The sequence below is a fragment of the Oenanthe melanoleuca genome, chromosome 1A (assembly GCF_029582105.1).
Source record: "Oenanthe melanoleuca isolate GR-GAL-2019-014 chromosome 1A, OMel1.0, whole genome shotgun sequence".
Lineage (NCBI taxonomy): Eukaryota > Metazoa > Chordata > Aves > Passeriformes > Muscicapidae > Oenanthe > Oenanthe melanoleuca.
The window spans coordinates 8,390,848-8,413,307 of NC_079334.1; the positions used below are offsets into that span (position 1 = coordinate 8,390,848).

At 38.5% G+C, this 22,460-nt stretch overlaps 1 protein-coding gene across 3 annotated transcripts in view; it reads right to left on the reverse strand.

Moving 5' to 3' along the window:
* Positions 1-22,460, reverse strand: part of SHISAL1 (shisa like 1) — a 68,232-nt gene that overhangs the window by 24,374 nt on the left and 21,398 nt on the right. For all 3 annotated transcript variants that reach the window (XM_056514301.1, XM_056514309.1, XM_056514294.1), the window contains exons 2-3: positions 11,385-11,482; positions 5,254-5,467 (exon numbers count right to left, since the gene is read on the reverse strand). In XM_056514301.1, coding sequence (XP_056370276.1) covers positions 5,254-5,467; positions 11,385-11,451 — 281 coding nt within the window. In that variant the 5' untranslated portion in view covers positions 11,452-11,482. The remainder of the gene's footprint in view (positions 1-5,253; positions 5,468-11,384; positions 11,483-22,460) is intronic.

The following is a 22,460-nucleotide window of genomic DNA, read 5'->3' on the forward strand; positions in this document are numbered from 1 at the left end:
TTTGAAACAAGAAATCAGACTTTTACATTTTGTGTTGCTGCCTGTCAGCACTTCAAGAGACTGATTCTTCCCTTCAGGGAATGATTTTTCCACCACACAGCCATAATGCCCTTAGATTAAATTCCCATTTCAGTAGGTCCCATTTCTAAAATCCAAGTAACAAGAGGAAGGTCCAAGCTGTTAATGGCTTGCTTCCTGTATAACTTTAGGACTACACAAGCCTAGAATTAAAATAAAAAAATAAATAAATTAAAAAAAGAAAAATCAGAAATTTTCCAAGGAGGATTGGAAGTAGGCAAAATTTCATGTTCTGAAAATTCTTAAATCCAGAGCCTTTGCCTCTGTTAAAGACTTATACATGGCAAGCCTAACTTCCCTAACTTCACACAACAGAGGGTAGACTTTAGTAAAGCACTAAAATCTGCAGTTCAGGCCCTTGGAAGTAGAACAGGATCTGGTTAATGCAGGTTTCTCAGCAGTGCTGTTCTTGACTTCCAGCAAATTTAGTCCTATTGGGGATAAATTCTTCTATTTTCTGTTAATATAAATAAAAGGCAAGCAAAGGTTGGGCAAATCCAACATTTGGACAAATCTATTCTTACTCATCATAAATGCCAATAGAATTCGTTTTGCACACAGGTTAGCTGTATTTGACCCACACTAAGAAAACATATTTGTTTTGGCAACAATGTGAGAGGCAAAAACATTCCTTATAGTAAACTCAAAAGAACTTGTTTGTATTTTTAGGTATTTAATTCCATCCACCAAAATTTTGACTAGTGAAAATTAGAGCTATTTTGAGTGTTCCAATTTTAAGCAGCACTCCATTAATCATGTGTAAGTTATTCATCTGCTCCTCCTAAAAAACATCTGTTACTCACAAGTACAAAAAATGAAAGGCTGCTTTATATTAATTAACAGACAATGGGACAAGAGCATTATCAAAAATAGTATGTTTAGTATTCAGAAGGACATGGCATACATTGGTATCTTCTGTTTCTCCAACTGTTATGGTGGTAGAAAATGTTACTTTTTCTGAAGGCTACTAATTAAAATTAAAACTGCCCTGCAAATCAAGAAGATGTCCTCATTAGAAAACAAACAATCTTATTTACACAGAACAACAGTAAGACCTGAAACACAGAAGATGACTCTAGAGTCCAAAAACTTCTAGGACTTGGTCTCATTTCACTGACCTGAATGATTTAAATGTCAAAGTTTATTCTTGAAATCTTGTTTTCCTGTTCTTTTGGGCAGAAGTTCAATTTTTACTAAAAGTAAAGTGTGAACAGATTCCAAATTTGCTGAGATTTAAATTACAGGGTCTGTTCCATTACAGGGTGTATCAAGTTGCATCCATCTCATTAATTCACTTTTTGGGACAGATAAGCTGCTTATAACTAACCTGTATCTTTTTAGTAGATTTTCTTGAGTTTTATATGCAGCACATGAATAAAAAAAATAAAATAACACTTTTTGGGAATTCAGGTTTAAAAAATACAACAAATCTAAACAATTGAATTCTGAATTCTACAGCTGCAGAGTTTAAATGTGGGCAGATGGTCACAGAATGGTTCCTTAATATTAAAAGGGGCTGTCCCTAGGAAATAGAAGGTTACATCCTTGGTACTGAAGAAACCAGTGCAATTTTTGCATCTATGCTTTAAATGAGACTTTTTCCCCTCTAATTTTCTTTTATAATTTCTCCAGGCCTTTGTCCAGTCCTGAGGAATCTGTTACTGCTGTACCTGAGAGATCTTCCCTGCCAAATTACATATCTTTGCAACAACTGGTAGTGGGATTGATGGTTTATTTTTTCTTTCTTGTAAAGATGACTCTTTGAATGCTACTCAAGCAAATGCCATTTCTGCAGGGACATCCAGTACCTGGAGAAGGATGGTGCTATTCTGTTCTCACATTGCTTTGGGTGCCAGTGTTGGAATGAGGTGTGCAAAAGCCATTCCACTCTGAGAAACTGGACTAAGAGATAAGGAAAAACATGGATAGACTGCCAGAACATTGCTCCAGTATCAGACTGAGGACCCCTATCATAGCAGTTCTACTGATAATCCACCAGAATATGCACAACAGAAAACCTGACTAGGAAATCTAGACAGACTAGATTCAAGTGGATACTATTTTAAGAATAACTAAACAATTTCTTAGACAGTTCTAAGGGAAAATATTTTGGGTAACAGAGCTATTCCTGTCTGTTAGACATCATTTGTATCTCTACTTTTAATACTAAATGACTTATTCACACTCAAAAATATTACAGACTAATTAATCTGAATGGTTGCAAAGATCTAATACTCCCATATTTTGCTTTTATAAAAACAAATATTGTGTTACAGTAATGGAAAAATGTAAATAAATGTGGCCATAGTTGCCCTGTGGGACTGGTGAAGACAAATGTGCCTTTTGTGCTGTGCCATATCAATGAAGTCACAAGTTACTTCATTAACTTTTTCCCTCAACTGTATTATAAAACAAAAAAATTGTTCTGGTGATCACAAGAATGGCTAAGGGGAAAAATAAACCAAATAATAATATTGAAATAAACCAAGCAATAATATTAAATCACTCTTCCCTGAAAACTATAATCCATTTTTTTTTCAGTTCATTGCTATTCCCATATCTTAAATTATTCTCTCCTGCCACAGTACAATAGGTTTCAGCAGACTTTTTTTTTTTTTTCAGTGGTGTGTGAAATTAGATCTAAACAAAGACCTGACTTTGCCACTGTAAACTGAAGCCTGGATGCATCAGAATCCAAATTATCCTCTATGATGAAGTCAGAGTATTAAGTAAGAAGCTTTTAGCAATGTTTTTAACGTAGGCATGTAGGGTTCACTTCTTTTTGCTCCTTCTAAAAATACCAGGAAGTTTCCTGCCAGTGTCACTGAGCTCAGGGTGAGGAGATCTCTCTCCTGTCTGTCTCTCTCCATGGGTGGAATTTGATGTAGGAAGCAGCATCTCTTCATTCCCCTGCTCCTGACAGATTTATCAGAGGAGATGTCTGAGGAACAAGGCAATACCAGTTCCATTCCTGCACTTCTCCATGCTACCCCTCCAGAGGTTTCTGAGTGTGTCCAGTGTGATGTCACACAGCTTTGCCAAAGCTCACACACAGCTGATGTCCCTAGGAATTCCTGGGCTGGATGGGAAACAGTCTGCAGGTGGTTCTCAACCACAAATCTTACCAACAAAAACTACTCAGGTACCTCTTTCTCCATCACAAGTGAATAAGGTGACTTTAAAAAAAAACTTCTACATGAAAATTAATATAATATCTTTTGCTCTAAATATTTTTATCAAAATCAATGCTGTAGTTTACCAAAATCCAAACTCCTCTTTGTTCCAAACTCATATACACAACAGCCCTGTGATCTGAAGACCCCTGGATTTATTTCTCTGCACACACATGTGCAGATGTGAGCAGGCAAACAATGCTGGAGGCAGAGAAATGCTCTGTGTCCCAGGACATCTTTTGCAATCAGCCTGGACTGTTCCTCTACCTTGGAGAGGGCTGGTTGCCCTCTGCATTCCAGGGTGCTGCTGAAAGGAAGGGCAGAAGAGCCTTGACTGCCCAGAGGAGCTGCTGGGACACTGGGAAAAGCCTGAAGCATTGGCTGTGTGCTTGTCTGAGCTGCCTTTGATGGTGACACCCTGACCTCTGTGAGACAGGGTGGTCAGCAGTGCAAGGAAAGAAATAAAACAAATGTGATGTGTGCAGGACAGAGACCTGGAAAAGTGTGGGGGCAGCAGCCTCATGAGCCCATTCTTGAGGCTCATTACCACTGTAAGTGTGGAGCAGATTCTGTCTGTGACTACCCTTCTGTTCTGAGAGTCCTGTGAGGACTCCTGACATCAGCACACCCTGGTTTTTCAGCATGTGCACAGTACACACTGGCTGGGAGCACTGGGGATATAAACTCTACTGGATTTCCTGGAACTATTGATGCTGACAGATTTGGGGAGCCCCAGGTGAAAGTTGCTGGATTGTCTGGGCTGCACAAAAAACGGAGAAAGTGGATGTTCTTTAATGGGCTTGGTACTGCAGCATCTTCCCAGTGCTCTGTGTGATCTGTCCTCATGGTCCCAGATGCACTACAGAGCCAAGGCAAGGAAATTTCACCTGAAGGATGAAAGTGCACATAAAGCAACACAACAGTATAGATCCACATTGATCCAAAGATATGGGTAGGGTCTATTTTTGTCTGTCTTTGCAGGTGATTGACACTTTAGCAACCAGTAAATTTAGAGAATGCAACTTCTGCATCCATGCATGACTGAAATTTCCCTGGGCAGGTCTGTGTGAGGAGTGGCTCTTAGGGAAGGCAAGGCTTTGCTGACTCCACAAGCCGAGCACAGCTGCACACAGTGAGTTAGAGCAGCCAGCATCAGTGTTCCAGCACCAGCATCTCCTCACAGCTGTCCCACAGGGATGGATACAGCACACCAGTCTGCCCCTTCCCTGTCCTGGAGGGGCTGAATACCAGAATAAAATGGCAGGGAGAGCAGATTGATCAGAATTTGATCTTGGGGGTTACACCAAGGGAAATCACAGCAGGTTTGTGTGGCCAGAATGCCAATACTAAATAGGAAACTGACCACAAGGGAAGATTTTGTTCCTGTAAATAGGTATTCAGTGACAAAGATCTACTTGCTACTTCCTTCCTTTATAAGTAAAAAAAATTTACTGACATTTATTTTGGGGGACAGCCCTCAGCAGAACATGGAATTATCCCAGGTAACAGGCAAGGAGACCACACAATGTTGGCATAAAAGCAAATACATTCTGTTCCCCAAGGCTAGTGATTTGTTACAAGAGATCAAAAACATCAGGGGTTCCAAATAGGGCATTTGGTTGATACAGAAAATGTCAGCTCACTCCCTCTCTCACCTATGAACAGCTTTGGGGTTTGTTTTTACATTTAAAAATGCACATTTAAACGTAGTTTGGATCAAATTAGGGTCAGGGAAAAGACTTTTCTAACTTTTATAAGTAACTTTTTATTTGTCACATTTATATGCAACTTTTACTCTCCCTGCAATGTTTACAGCCCACGTCAAAGCAAAGCAAGCAGAGCTGAAATATTCTCAGGAGCTCTGCAACAACAAAAAACCTTTTAGTAGTGGTTTTCTGTAGATGCAATCATTCTGATTTCTTCCATCATTAAGTGCACCTCAGACTCTGTTATTAGACCAGGAACAGTTTGGTGAAGAGCACTTTAAATCTCATTTACTTACTTATGCATATATCCATCTGCGTTCCCCGTTAGGTTCATCTGCATAACAGTCTGAAATTCTGTCTCATTGCAGCAATATTTAAACACTGTGTTGTTATGGTGACAGCAGAAGATGTAAGATTTGTTGTCAGAAAGTCGGGGGCAGTGAAACCCGAAGTGGTAGCGACCTTTGTAGTCCGTGTAGGGCTCGCAGACCCGAAAATGCGCGGACAGCACTGGAAAACAGAAACAACAGTGGCTGTGTCAGTCACTTCTGTCACTGCATCTACCAACTCTCACTTCTCAAAGCTGTTGGTCCATTTCTGAAAAACATCAGTAGTTCAGAACTTTCAATGTTTTGTACTTAAAGGTAACAATGTTCAGACTGCTGCTGTATTTTGAATTTTTTCGCTTCTGTGTTTCTGATTACCATTGTTTGTTTTAAAGGAAGGGAAGAAATGCCCTCCACATTAAGAGGCACAAAACTATTTAGGGAAATGTTATCATACTGCTGTTTTAAATATATGTTAAACAATGTATCATGTTTTATTTCCCTGGGACAACTTAATAAAAACAAAAAGTCTATGTAGAAACTGCAATAAAAGTTTGATGGCACTAGGTCAACTGTTCCTGATTTATTTTCATATTCTCTAAAGGTCAATCAAAATAAGGAATATTCTATCAGAAACATATAACAAATCTGAAAACTCTGAATTTGCAAATAGGCAGAACTAATAATAATAATACAATAATATGATAATATGATAATATAATAATGTAATAATATAATAATATATGATTAATATAATATTAATTAGCTCCTGGGAGCTCTTACATTTCTTCTTCAACAAGTTCTCATGTAAAGAGTTTATTACAATTCTGAGAACTTTTTTATTTTTTGCAGTCATGTGTCCCACTGATTTCACCATCACTTTTACTGGGAGGAAAAAGGAAGCTGTCCATAGATATCCTTTTATCATCTTAGTTTCCCTGAGCTTTTCAATTGTACAGAGGGGCAGGATAGAGATCCCTTCCAAAATGGTTGTTACCAACCATATGCAGCTTCCTGAGAGACTTTTAGGAGTCAGTTTTTGGTTCTACATTTACAATTTGTGTTATGATAGGCATTACAGCATCATTTAAGAGTACATGTACCCCACAGACACCCCAAAGGGCTTAAGCTCTGAGGAAAGTGAAATTTGGAAGCCGAGTCTGAATCCTCTTAGCAGTGAAATGTTTTTCCTTTAGAGGACTGAGGCTCAGCAATGCTGTGGGCAGCTGCACTTGATAAGGTTACACCAATTAATAAGTGATAGATTCACTCTGGACTGACAGAATTAACCCTTGTAATCTGGTGCATAAGTTTTCTGTCAGTTTGCCAGTACAATTTACACATTATGACTTGAATGGATTTAGCTGAACTGCCCTGTACCCCTCTGCACAGGGCCCCTCTTGATCTGCAATTGCATCTGTGCACCTTATCTGTCCAACCCTTATTTTTCTCTGCTTTGCTAAAAAAAAAAGCCTATTCCTAACACTTCTTTGTCAATTTTATAAAATACATTCATTTCAAGACAGGTTTTAAAGGATTGTGACAGTGGAGATCACTTCTTTATTTGTGTATAAGGAGGGGGAGCCTAGAACAAAAAACAGACCCCAAAACTGTCAACAAGGTAATCTTGTACTGCAGTCTGAGTCAAGAAAGCCCATTCTAAATATTTATGTTTGCACACACATACCTGGCACCATTACTTGCACAAAAGAAGAAATCACTTTTGTAGATTAATTCAGTCAGGAACTGAAGGTGCTGGAAGAAAGCTATTTCTAAAGAAATACACATATTGAGAAAATGAATTACCTTACCCTACTTGGGGAAAAAAACATGTGTTCCAAATGTGAGGAATGCTATTATCAGGGAAGAAACTTTCTTTAGACTTAGGTTTTCAACACCCTCTGTAACTCTTGTGACAAAAATCTCCATGTTCAAATTCTGTCACAAAATCCACACAGCAAGGGAATGAGTTTGTTTGAACAAGTACTTTGCTGCACCCCTCCTTAATTAACACAGCAATAATAACAGTGTGCCAGAATAGATTATCTTGTGAAAAACCTCAATGTTTGCAGCTGGAAGGAGCCTCTGGAGGTATCTCATGCAAATCCTCTGCTCAGGCAGGGCCACCTGCTGCCCAGAACTGTGTCCAAATGGCTTTTGAGTATCTCCAAGGATGGAGACTCCACACCCTCCACCTGTGGCAGTGCTCAGTCTCCCTCACACTGAAAAAGAATTTATTGATGTTTGGAGGGAGCCTTCTGGGTTGCACTTAAGGCTGCTCACCACTGCCAAGAGTTTTGTTTAATTGCACAGGTGGAAGTGTCCCCTGACCCCTGCATGGCTCCTTTGCCCTTTTTCAAAAATAAAACAATCCCCAAACTTCTCTGAGAATGAAAACTGAGGAAAGCATGATTACAGAAGGAAGGGAGAATAAAGATAACATCAGGTCCTAGGAGGAGGGACATCTGCAATAAAACAGTCCTAAGCAAATCCTTAAATAGCAAAATGTGTTGGTGATAAAATAAATGCTTGATGTGATGACTGAATCCCACTCTGAACTTGGCAGTCAGTGTGTGCTGGGTTATCCCTGCTGGGCAGCTGAACACCACACAGCTGCTTGCTTGTTCCTTGGGATGGGCCAGGGAATCAGAAAGGCAAAGAAAAAATAATGGGTTGAGATAAACAATGTATATTAAATAAGAAATCACCCCACACCACTATCAACAACAAAAAACAAAGTACAAGTGAGGCTAAAGCAATCACTACCAGCAGACTGATGTCCAGCCAGTCCCTGAGCAATTTTTGGATAAACTCCCACTCCAGTTTTATAGCTGAGCATCCATCCCATGGTATAGAAACCACCTTGGCCAGCCTGGCTCAGCAGGGCTGTGATACCAGCACTGCTTTGGTCACCTGCTAAAACACAGCCTTGACCCCATCCCAGCCAGACCTGGCACACAGAGAAAACACTTTCCCAATTTTTTGCAATCTGTGCCATTTCAGTTGCTGCCTTTGCTCCTCTGCAGATCAGAGAGCCAATAAACAAAGTGGGATTTATTTTCTTCCAAGTTTTTTTTTTTCCCCTAAGAATAACTTTGCTTAAATCCTCAGGTTCAAAGGACCTTATTTCTATAGCAATACTTCAGATGAAAGTACTGTACCTGTAAAGGCCTGAAATTGTCTGTTCAAAGGTGCAGCTGTGTCTGAAGTGGAGCTGCAACTGCAAATTCTCCTGCTGTTTTTGAAACCAGTTATTGAACAATTGATACAGATGCTTCTCTCTCTGTTCCAAGTGATTTCAAGAGAACAGTCTGTCATGTTTCATCATCACAAGACTTGCCTACTTTACCTTAAAAACTACAAAGCCAGCAAATGTCAAACTGTTACTTCTCTATCTGGTCACAGCTAGAGATCTGCCTGATGTACATTTTTAATTTAGATACTAAATTTTTAAAGTCCCAAGACTCTCTGAATAGCTGGTGTTTATAAGCTTTCCATATGGAACCACAGAAATATTCATATGTATGCATTCCACCACATGTTAACTTGCTGTGTGGATGCTAATTTCCTACTTCAAAGAAAAAAATGCTGTAATGTGCAAATAATCTGATGATTTTTGCTTGTTAATATAAACCTTGCTGTCAGCACTGATTTTATAAATGTGTCTCAATCCCTTAAAATGAGTAAGCATCAACATTTGCAAGGCCAACCAAAGAGTTATTGGTCAGAAAATCTCTTCCAGCATGGTGCTGCTCCTCCCTTTATTATGCATTCCTTGTGTGCCCAGTAAAACCAGTAAGTGCTCACAACCCCTAAAACATCACTGTGATCTTGCTAGCACTGAAATAAAATACCTCAAGTTTCACATTCTCAACCCAGAAATTGATTACTAAGATTATTAATCTTAAAAAACCAAAGACTTGGAAGTAAAGCAAGATCTTAGAGGTGTAAATCCATAAATCTAGGGCACTCAAAGGGAGTCTTGAATTAGATTTTTTTATTTTAGCCCAGGTTAAAAATGAGGTTCATATTATTCCAGTGAGAGTAGCATCCTTTGTTTTTTCACCTCCCCATCCTTCACTGCAAAAAACCAGTAGTTTTCCTTCATGGAAACTCATCTGTCTTGGACAAAAATATTACATTGACTGGCTGAAGAATAATAATAAATTTCCTCCTGTAAAATGTGTTGTGAGTTATCCATGACCTAATCCCCTTCCTATAGATGATAATGGCAAAATTCCACAGGGAGAGAACAGAGTTGGGCTGGCATGAAAGCCTTGTGATCATTTTAAATCAAACCTAGACTCTAGATGTTAATAGAGGACATCAGACAATAAAACACCAATAGCCAAGGAGCAACAAAATGATAAGAAACACATTTACAAAGCCAATAGTTATCAAGGATAATAAATAAATTATATAAGAAGTAAAAGCTGTGTGTAATTGGTTTCAAATAAAAACACTGCACTTCAGCCAGTACTTATAAAAGAGAAAAAAAGAAATAAAAAAAGAAAAAAAAAAAGGAAAAAGTCTGGGTTTGAGAGAATACACCAGTGGCTGAATACAGATATTTGCATGCACAGTGCAGTCACAGTGTCCCACTCAACTCCAGCACAGGTATTTGTATCATCTTGAGGAAATGGACTGGAGGAGTGGGACCTCAGGAGAGCTCTAGAAAAAGTCCCCTAAAAAGAGTGACAAAGGTATAAAAACTTAAAATTGGACAGAAGAGGCTGGAGCAGCTGGAACAGTTTTGTAATGTTTGATCCCTGTTTGATCACTTCATTAAAGACTTCTTGATAACTAAGTTCATTGCTACACCAGGGAGGTAGATTTTTGAATTTTTTTTAGCCCAGAGGAAGACAAAAAAGCAGCTCCATCCCCTGTGCCTGATCCCAGCCCATCAGAGCAGGAGGACATTTCCATAACTAGGAATGCAGCACCATACATGGAATTTCAGGGGAAGGGCTCTAAAGGAAAGCAATGATTTAACCCAAGAAGAAGTGCTCTAATTGATAACATTACAGCACTGTTAGCAAAAGGGCTGTGTCAGAGCTAAACAATGAACTATCATTAGCAAGAGTCAACTTGAACACTGCAAACAAGCAATGAGACTGTGGGCAACAAAACACATGCTTGAACCAACTGGTGAGGATATGAATATTAATATTTGATGAATATTAAAGACACTGACTCAGTAGTAACAATTTTGACTGCAGCACAAGGATACTTTAGGAAACATGGTGCCTAGGAAAATTTTAACTGTGGTGGTTGGGGATGTGATGTACTGCAACAGAATGAGGAGCAGTGATTGACAAATGTCTTTTTGTATTAAAAACTGCCTCAAGAATTGAGGATAAAAGATACTGAACTAAAAGCCTGTAAGACCAAACCTATCTGGACTGAAAACCTTTAAAAATTTTATGTTGAATATTCACTCCTGATTAAAAAAAAACCCTAATGCCATAAATGACTTCTGATGAACAGATAGAACCAAAAATCAAAGCACTCAACTAATTCTCAGTCTAATCACACAAACCCTTCCTCTGTGCTAACAGCAAACATCTAGAGCAGAACTACCAAGCATCAGGAGAAACATCTCTGGTCCAGTCAATTCTTCAGATCCAGGAAAATGACACACATTCCAAGTTCAGTCCTTCAGGTGCTTTACATTCCCTGGTGTGCACAAGACAAACACACAACTGGAGCCTGAGCTGCTTTGCTTCCAGGGGATGGTTATTTAGCAAAATGGATGTGTTTTATGGTGCTATAGAAATTGTTATTTTCTTTTAGGTGAGCTGAAAAAACAGCATATCCAAAGAAATAAAGCTCCTCTTTCAACTTTCTAGTCTGCTTTGTCCTCAAAGTGAATTATCAATTCCATTTCAAATTCCAGTTTCAGTTTTTAAATATGAAGAGGCTTCATTTATATTGGAACTAGATGACCTTGAAGGTCCCTTCCAGCCCTAACTATTCTATGATTTATTTATTATGCAATTAAAAACCATTTGGTCTTGTTTGTTTTGTAGGAAGCCAGTATTCAATTGCAATTATTTTTTCATTGTGGCACACATCTGTAAAAGATAAATTATAAAAGTTACCTGCTGACAAGACTAATGAGAGTAGAACCATCAGCACATTCAAGGGCTGTTGACCACAACTTGTCATCGTTGGCTTTCTTGGTCCATTAGAGAATTACCTATTGGACGAGATACAACATCATGATTGTCTGTTTCATCTCCTTCCACTGTTCAAATGTTCACTTTCCCACAAAGCTTTGGTAAAATGAGATGGCTTCACACAGTAGGAGAAAAAAAATAATAATTTTTCTGGGTTTAGAAGTGAAATAAATTCTCCTTTCTATGATTAAAATTCCTTTTTCATTTCACCATGGATATATCAAGCTGTTTACATGCTTTTCATTAACCCAGGCTAGAGATGAATCATATAGAGTCTTTACTGAATATTCATATGTCCCCTGTAATCTACACCCAGCAGAACTGTGCTTGTTTTACTGGCACAAGAACAAGCTATTGTACTATATGTGTAAGGGCTAGAAAGGAATAAACAACAGGAAAACAAACTGGCTGCTTTGCAAGTCAATCTGTTTTACCCCATTAGAGGGTGCAGTGGCTCAGAAAGTGGGTCAAGCAACTGAGATGGCTGGAAACACTTGAAAAAATGTCTTTTCATTAGAATCAGAGCCTTTCATGGGATTATTATTTGCTGTTTTGCTAGGACAGGGAGAAGTGATGCAGCTTGATCTGACTGGCAGCCCTCCCACAAAGGATCTCCTGGATGTTTCCCAGACAGGGTGAGCCCCAGCTCTTCTCTTCACAAGGATTCAACAGCAGCAAGGACTGTCCCAGGTGCCACCCCAGGGTGAGCAGGAGCAGGTGGTTCCAGTCCTGCTGATGCCTCAAGGTTCAGCTGTCACATTTTCCAGGTTTTACTGCATCACCACATAACTCTGAACTCCACATAAAGTGTTAGCAAGCTCTCCTCATAGCTCAGCCAGACAAAACAATCCTTTTCCAGCCTGAGAACCAAGGACACTGCTGCAGCTTCAGGCCCAAAAAGTGCAAACAACATCAAATTGAGGAGAGCAAAGGGAGAGGATGGGATTGCATAACCAGGAGATGTAACTGGACAATTAACCCCAATATGGAAATGGACCAAAAGTTATAAAAGTGTGAAAACTCATGACTGTTGTCCATCTTGAGTGCACCCTTGTGCACCCCAGGTGGATCCTTTGAAGGCCATTTATAAACAATTACTTTATTCCTTTAATTCTGTCTATCCCCTGTTCCAGGCAGCCTCTCCAGGCATCACTGCCATCACTGATCAACCCAACTAACTCTTGGAGGTTTCCAGATCCTGGGTTCACACGACATCAGGGCACAAGAAGAGGTAATTTCTGCCTTTTACATGAACTCTGTGTGCTCTTGAGCCACACACAGGATGACCCAGGGGGGCTGCAGCAAGCTGAGCCCAACTCCTGCACTGCCAAAATTGTTCTAAGGTGTTTACAATCAAGCAGCTTGGGGAAAAAAAAGAAAGGGAAATGGCAATTTCTGTAAAAATTACACTGCTCCCCACACCTCAACAGACACATTTTGCCAAATGCTTATGAAATAAATGCTGTATCCTATAAATACTACATGGTTTACTAGCTGGTGTCTGCTACAACCTACTGAACCAAATTAAACACCCCAAACAATTACACCTGCACGTAACAAAAGGGGGAGGGGTGAAAATGAGCACACCAGGAGTGACTGAATTTTGAGCAGCAGACGTGGGCACTGCAGGGGAGACACAGTGCTACCTAAAAAGTGTTGGGAGGTAAAAGATTTCTCACTAACAAAATGCTCTTCATGGCACAGGCAGATTCACCAAGAGCTATCTTAGCATATAGATCACAAACCTAAAATCAGTGTAACTTTTGTACAAGAAATCACTGTTTGCTGCAAGCATGATTAACACCCAGAGCACCATTTCTAGCTTTAAAATAAGCCAGAGGAAAACAATTAGAAACTGTAACACTGTAAAAAGAAAATAAAAGTGTAATAAACTAGGAATGCTAAGTAAGAATATTTCTCATGAATACAGTTTGAAAAAAACTTCTTCCTGTTCCATATTAATTAGAAAACTAAAAAATTAAAAAACTAGACTTAAAGTTGGAATTGTATGAAAGAAAGAGAATAATAATGAATATAAGCCAGAGGTTGAGAATGTAGGCATTTAATCACAGAAAAACAGCTACAAAGAACAAGCTATTGCCAATATTGATAGCAATGAAAGGAATTTGATAATTTCCTGAGTAAACCAAAGCTGCAGGAATTCTGGTAGTGATTCAATACTAAGGGAAATCTTGGCCTTCATAGCAGTTAATTAAGAAGAGATCAATAAGCACTCCTGTTGTGTATCTGGGACGACAAAGATGTTTGGTATAGCTGAGACTATTAAATATTTCCATATCAAGAATAATTCAGGGTGACATTAATGAGTTGGTACTAAGGTCTGTAATTAGATATTTGCAATTCTGTGTAATTTGTAACTACTTATTTCAGCAGAAATAACAGGGGGTAATATATGTAATTTTTTCAGTTTGTTGGAAAACAATGGCAACTTTCAGAGGACCTGAAAAATGTAAGAACATTTTTAGAAGTAAATGAGATAATCCAGGGAATTCCAAACTTGTGAGTTTGATGTTGATGCAGATAAAATAATGGCATGGTTAATATGCATTCCAATTAATAAATAATTAAGGAGATAAATATTATTAATGTGATCACTATGGGTTTATGGCAAAGTTAATTTTATTTCTCTCAGGGCTGTTGACTAAAGCAGCTTAAAGATAGTCATAATGTAGGAGATGCCTGTAAAATATCTCACTTTAGTAGCATGCAATTTGAGCAGGCAGTGAGAATGATGAAAAAAAGCTTCTCATCACTTATGGAAGAATAACTCAGTCTGGAAATCAAGTGCATGTCTTGGAAAATACAATCCTGTTAGTAACTGAGTACAGACTCACTGCTAATTTCTTAAACAGCACTGTAGGTGCAAATCTAGAAGCTTTTCAGGGAGGGAAATTTATTCAGTTATATCCAACAGAATGGACAAGAGTGAAATTGGCATTTTAATCCAAATCATGCAATGCTTGTGTTTTATTGAGTGTCAGCTGGGAGGATCAGAGTGGGGGACTAGACAAAAAAAGCTGCACATCAGGAACCAGCAGAGTGACAGAATCTGTGTAAATGAATGCATACATACATCTAGGTATATAGGTATATTTTATAACTTAATAAGCAATAATTTTATTGCTTCATTGATCATTACATGGAATAAGACTATTTTTTTGGAGGTCAGAAATACAAGTAACTGTTCACTCCTTTTTTTTGAGGTTTTATATGCTGCTGTCTGGCTAAAGCCATTGTATTTCATGCAGTACCATGGTGACATCTCAGAGCTATTAGAGATCCACTCAGCCCCTGGAAGAGATGTGCAGGACAACAGGTGATGTGCTACAAGGAAGAGCCTGAATCATACACAGTATTTCCTGATTCCAGGCAGAATAAAGGAGGCAGAAACATGGTAATTAGCAGTGATCTAGATAAATAAATTATCATTTATTGTTATTATTAAAGACTGATGGCATTTTAAAATCAGAACATCACAGCTGAAGGACCAAGGAAAGGAAGATTCAGTTGTCTCTTTTTTTTTGTTTTTTTTTTTAGTAGAACTTGAGGGTCTGCAGTCTGTGTGGTTGTTTTCCTTCTAGTTCAGAAAACCAGCAATAAGAAGAGTGGTTTAAAACACCAGTTTTCATTTTTAATGCACCATTCTAAGCTTATTTGTGGTCACTGTAGAGGTAAGGATGATGCCCACCCTTTTCTTCCTCCTTTAAGATTTGTACCCTCACACCACCTCCTCCCTTCTGTTGGCAATCACAAATATCTCTGCAGCTACCCCAGAAAGCAGACTAAAGAAATAGTTGAGGAATTGCATTTTTAGAGGCTCTTTTTCCCCACTGTTTGTCCACATCTTCTCCTTATTCCCCTCTCTCACTATTTATTATTTTTATTCTGCAAGCAGCTGCTTGGCATTTAGTTGCAGGCTGGGGTTAAACCATGACACATGTCTAATGTGGAATAGAAAAGGTCCTCACTGATGATTTTTGCTCTCTTCTCAGGAATAAGGATTCTGTCCAAAATATTGCTTTTCCTCACAGAAGATGCAGCCACACATGATCCAAAGAGAGCAGCACTCAGAGGGAAGGTGCTGTAATGTTATGATCAAGGGCACCACAGAAATGTATGAGCTCATTATGGCAGATTTTACTTTTCTGTGACATTTTAGCTCTCACACTGTTCCTACCTACACTGCTTTGGTTATCCTCATAGTTTTATCTAGCTGTCTTTTTCTTGAAGGGAATCAGTGAATCACTGCAAAGAAAAGCTGCCAAGAGAAACAACCATTCCATGAGGGAAGATTCTGATGAAAGAATTCTTTTCCCCTGACTTTGAAGGAAAAGAAAAGCTATGTTTAGAAGAGATGTCTGAAAAACAATGCACATTTTGCGTTTTTTTTTGGTTTAGTAAGAAGAACAAAGGAGCTAGAGCAAGAGAATTTATTAAACACATCAGCACTATTGCCTCACAAGTTTTCTCTCTGCCTAGAACAGAAAATAGGGCAATTCAGGAGATCATTTAATTCCTTTTTCCTGCCATAGGATTAAGAACATCTAAACCATTCTTAGCAGTTCAGAGGATTCCCACCAGCAGTGGTTTTCTAAGCCTTCTGGGGAATTCTTGAGTGTTCCTCTATCCTAGAAAGGTTTCCCTATGCTCAGCTTGCAGCTCCTTTGCTTTGCTTTAAGCCTCTCTATCAGCAGTGGAGCTGTGCATGATTTACCTGCAGACACACTGGTTACACCTCTTTGCATCAATCTTTTAATTAATTCATAAAAGAAGTGCTATCATATCTTCACTCTCCCTTTTCTTAGGCTAACAGCTTACACCCCTTGCAATCTTTCCTTAAAAAACATCCTTATTACACCTTCTATGCCCCCTCTTTTATCTGCCTCTATGCTTTATAGCAAGATTGTGCAAGTAACTCCAGCATCATTTTGTTTTCAGTGGTTTGTATTTCCTTAGTGCCCTGAAAGTCCTAATAAACATCCCAACAGCTGCCAGTTCTGAGAGAAATAAAAACAGCATTACCAAAGTGCAGAGAGCCACAGAGCTTCTGCTAGTTCTCAGTTACTCCAAGGACACAGAGGTGAATAAATCCCTGTTAAACCAAGAGAGGCACACCTACACACAGACAAAACACAATGGGTAAAAAAGCATCAGGCTACATGAGAGACAATGCTGGGGCATTGTGGCAGCAGCAAAAGGATGAATAACATGACCAGAGCCTGAGAGTGGTTGAGAAAGCTGTTTAAAATTAGATGGAAAAGAAAAGGCTGCGATCCAAACCTAACTCCTGGTCCAGCTCTGTTCACTTCTCACATTGGAGAGGGCTTAAAATGCATCCAGTATGTGCTCATGAATGCCACTGCAATGAAATTACAGACTTATTACAAAGGAAGCAATGTAACTGGCATGGCAGAAAACCTGATTGTTAAGAAAACATGTGGTTTCACACTGCAGCAACCTCAACAAAATGTTTATGGAAAACCGACACTAGGTTAAAATTGAGAGCTGTCTTACTGGAAACTACCCATGAAAAGGAGCTGCTGGTGGAAAAGCTTCTGGGTTATGATTTCACCCTTCTGTGTTTGTTATTTCCCACAGCTGCTCTCCAAACAGTCAAGAAGAGACAACATGCATGAATCCTAAAAAACAAAGCTCTGAAGTACAGCCTGAAGGTCATCTTGTGAACTTCAAGTTGTTATTAACATGATGGGGCCAAGAAACCTGCACATGCCCCAAGTGCCAGCTGTCAAAGCCACTCATTCCTCTCCTCTTACCCCTTTCCCTTTTCACCAACACATTTAGTTGGTCCTTGGGGACTGTCCCACAGCAACACCCTGGGAGACACATCATAAACATCCAAGCTGGAAATGGGTTTTAGGAGCTCCCACCCTAAGCACAAGGCAGACTAGAGTCTGATACAGAGGTTAAAGAGTCCTTTTATTACAAGAGAATTAATTTTAGAGAGTCAGTGGTGCATTCAGACCTTATAATCACAAAATTTAACTGGTGAGAAAGTTCCACAAGAGAGCACAAACTATTTACAGTCAAACTCTAAACTGTCTCTGTAGCACATCTAAAGATATTAAAGATAATAATGCAAATATATTAAATAATTTAAACACATAAATAAGCAAACAACAAATAAGTATAATAATAAATATAAACAGAAGCATAAATAATAAGCAAGTAAATAACAAATAAAGATATTAAAGATACCATAATGTTGCTGTAGTGCAAATAAGTGATTCATTACATACTTGCATTTGGTAGAATAAATGTCTCATTTCCTAGATTTATTGCTGATAAAGGTCAGAAAATTTTTGCCTTGTCTGTCCTACAACTGTCCTACTGTATACATTAGACCCCATTTTTTGGGAAAAATACCTAAATTACTTTGTGGAGACAGTCCACAAAGTATATTTTAAAATATATTGTAAAAATAACAGCTGCAGTTGTGATGATTTACTGACACTGATTAACTTCAGCTACAAGTTAGTGGCAACTTTCTCAGTCATTAAGCAAGATCCATTCTGCAGCCAAGAGCTGCAACCTTCCCTAATGCTCTGAAACCACTGAGACTAAAATATCTGTATTTCCTCATTTGCATGTGCTTAATCAGCCTGAGCACAGGCAGCTGATAAAGGTTTGTTGTAGCCACCCAGGACCCTTATTTTGGGTGAAATAACTCAGTCCAGATGTGCACCTGGATTACTGAGTCAGCTGAGGGGATTTTGCACAACCCAACATCTAAGACCTGTGGGAGCTCACCAAGAGCTTTGTTAATGAATTCATAAATCTGCCAGGGTGAGACTGTCAAGCTATGCACAAAGGCAATCTGAGAAAACTGAATTTTCACTCTGAAATGATGAATGGTCTTAGTCTCCCATGAGGCAGGAATGATAAGGAGACATACACAGTTGTGTAATAATATTTTAAGAGAGTTTAAGAAAGGGATAAGATACATTTTTAAGTGATTACAAATCTCTACTGTTAATCAAGTTTCAGTTTTTAAAGAAATGCAAGGCTCTTCTCTAGGGAAACTTCTGTTTGTGTTTTTTGAGTTACTTTCAGCACAGAACCAGAGCAAATGTACTTTAATTTAAAACATTACCAAGTCTTAATTTAATAATACAATTTCTACTAGTTTATGTGAAACAGTTTGTCCAAGTAATTTTAAGGATGTTACTAAGAAATAAAATGAGTTTTGATGGTAAGAGTAGAGGTTTTACAACAGCCAGGTTTTATAAAACTCCCAGATCTGATCCCTCATTCTGTTTTACAGTATAGCTCTAAAACCTGTGAATGTGTGTACCTGTAAAAAGGGCAATAAAACTGGTTACTGTATTTTTAATATCCATTTGAGAAAAAAGTAATATATCAGCAGTTTATCTAGTGAAAACTGTGAGCACATTTTTGGTTTCCCCAGTATGCTGTCAGCTGTATATATACAGAAAGCAAAAACTACCTATAGTCTCTCTGGGAACATATTTGACATGTTTTCCTTTCAAAATGGCCTCTTCTGTAAAATAAACCTCCCAGTGCAAAGTCTGACATCTAAATTTTAGTTCGTTCTCACATTCTTTGGCATCAATTATCAACATCTGTATCTAATCAGATGGGTTTCTAACCTTCTGCCACTCTGGGTCTGTAAATATTTACAAATGTTATTTCGTTCAAAAGTGAAAAAATATGAGGAGCAAGTTAAACAAAAATTGAAGTCAACTCAGAAAAGCATTAATTTGATCTTATCAAATACAAAGGAAATCAGAATTCTCATAAATACTTTTTTCCTTTTCCCACCAGCTTTAGAAAGGATGTTTCCTTTTACAAATACAAATTATTACTCCATTCCTTTACAATCTAACTAAACATTTCAAAATGAGTTAAAAATACTTTTTTTCCCCTCATGGGGATCATTTAACCATGCCAACACAAAGTGTAGCTTATCTGACATAGATGGATCTGAACTCCAAATATTTTGGCAGCATTATTCCAACTTTCCCAAGGATAACACCTCCATGTGCAAAAGGCAGCAGTTCCTCATTTTTAAAAGCTTTAACTAGTCCCTTAAGAGGAAAATAACTCTGAATTCCTGAAAACACTTTGGTCAAATCTTCTTCACCCTCTTGTTAAAGAAAATGTTGAAAAACACCCACTGGAGAAAACAGAGAAATCAGAGAATCAAGATGAGAGGGACCCACAAGCATCAGCAAGTTCAACCCCAAAAGAATTTGCCTCTCCTCTTAAAACACCTGCAAATGTTTCACATACTGAAATATTTCTCAGTAACATCACAAATGAAGGTTGTTCCTAAAGCAAACTCCAGCTAAGGGAAAAGGAAACTGAGTGAGGAGCCTTAACCAAGGACTGTTGGAAAGAAAAAAAATGCACAGTAGAAGATGGGAGAAACTTCCTTTTCACCTGTTCTTTTGCCTCATTGTGACTGAACACCCAACCTCACACTGGAGGAGAAAATGCTATTTTTCACTCCTGCACACATAAATACATTAAAAAGCTGGTTTTAAGGGCACTACATGGCTGTACTTTTGCAACTGTCCTAGATCACAGCTATTCTAATTAAACCCCTGAATTTTCAACCCCAAGAACACTGGACTGCTAACAAAAGCTTAATTTTGAAAGTAACAATTTAGAGAAACCAAGGAAAATGTTAGTGAATCCTTTGTCCTCTCCTCTTAGGCAGAAATACCCACAGGACAAAAGAAAGGACAATTTTTAGTAGTCAGAACAGCAGGTGTGGAGGTTGCCAAGCAGGAGGAGATAAAGCATGCAGAGCAACAGAAAAGTGGCTTTCAACAATTTATCTTTTTCTTCTTCTTTTTTTTTTTTTTTTTTAAAGCATGCAATTTTTGGAACTGAAAAACCAGGTAAAACAAAGCTGTGCTGCTGGTGGGGACATCACACAGCCCCAAGCTTTGTTTCACAAGATGCAAAAAGTGCTTATTTTATGCCTGGCTTGGGGTGCCTGCAGATTTTATGCTGCACACAGAGGTGGCTGGGAGAGGAGCTGCATCCAAGAGAATCCCACAGAAATTCTGATTCTTGCCCTCCCATGCATCAAACATCCCTCTCCTACTGAGCCCAGTGCAGCTGGGCAAAATGAATGTACCAGAAGCATCAGACTGAAGCCACAGCTGTTTAATATTTATTTATATATGCTCAGGGGGCAGGTTTATATCCCTCACACCAAGCATAATCCAGCTACTACAACCAAGACCACATTTTGTTTGGCTCCAAACAGCCCCATCCCTAAAAGTGGCCTCTATCTGAAACACTTCCCATTAACAGGTGTATAACTACAGCAATACACAGAGAACAATTTGCCAGAACTTTCTGAAATGTTTTTTTCTGACAGTGAGAAGTGACATGCATTTCCCACCTTCCTTAGAGACCAGTTAAAGAACACCACCAAGAGAACCCCTCAAGTCCAAATATTTGGTAAGGAAGGATGAAAGTACAGCATTCATCACATATGTAACCCAGCAGCCTGTTCCTTCTCACAGATATTTTGGAGTCCAAACAAATGAGAAAAAATAAAAAAATAAAAAAGACAAGTAGAGAGGAGGCACTATTTCTAGTTTCAGAAAGGATGCTGATGCTCAGAGCAGTTACAGCCATAAAGGAGGAATACAACAGATTTGAGGGCTGTAGACCCAATGCTTTAAAAAGGAATCACTGATTTAAAAAGCCATGGGGAAAATGATCAGGGTAGGAAAACAGAACTTCAGCTATGAGAATACAAACACACTTGATGTCTGGAAGATTTCCATGCAGTTTATGTACAGAAAAGAGCATGGCTTGGGAATTCTGCTGCACCCAGTTCAGTGATGCTCAACTCTCAAGTCACTGCAAGGTGCAGTGATGGTTTCTGGACTGGCAAAGCTGAGGTGTGGCAGTCACAGGTTGGTTACAACTTTCTGACAGGAACCAGATGCCAGCCACTGCATCTTTGAGATCCACTCACAAAGTCTCTGACTCAAAGGACTGAAAATTTAATTATGCCCCTGTATAATTAAATGCACACCTCAACTTAATGAAAGATTGTGGATACCAACATCACTTTAAACCATCCTTGCTGATAAGAAGCTTAGATATCTCTGAAGGATCACACTTAATCTCCACATTCATATACTGAGGAACAGCTCAAAATTAGGTAAAGGAGAAAAATAAGAATGTAGTTTTAAATAACAATAATTATTTTAAAAACCAGATGCTTTGTTTCTGGAAATTTTAGATGAACAACTGCTTTTCCTCTCTGCAATAACACTACATTACATGCATTACCTCATCAAAGCTGACATAAAAAAGCCCTTATTCATACAGGGAACAGTTTCTCTCATTCTCCTAATGACCCATTCTTTGGGGTATTTTAGCAACATGAAATTAGTTACATTTGGTAAGCAGCAATTTTATTACCACATAAAACAGATAGTTTTAGCTATTTCCTTTAAATGGGGAACACAGAAAGCTGATCATAAAACATATTTAAAAAACCCCAACCCACCACCAACAAAGAAACCCCACAAAAACTCAAACAAACAAAACCAGACAAACAAACAAGCAAAAATAAAATAAAATTAAAAAAAAAAAAAACCAGCAAAAAAATCCCCAAAAAACTGGAACTACAGCATCCAAGGCAGGCAGGGCCCAATATGCTTGCAAATATTATGAGCAGAATGTTATTTCAATCCTGGTATCTCAAGGCATTTTCAAGGTCTGCTCCCAAAACTTTATGCCCATAGTAACAACACTTCTTTCAGCCTCTTGTCTAATAAAAACCTAATCCTTTTGGCAGCTGCCACAGATGCTCAGTCTGCAATCATTTTATTTTCACCAACCATAAGGACTTTGATGCCCACTTTGTAATATACTGATCAGTATGGATGAAGTCACATAACCCAGACAATTTTGTGTCTTGGCACAGTAAAATACATCCAAAATATATTAAATGGTGAAATC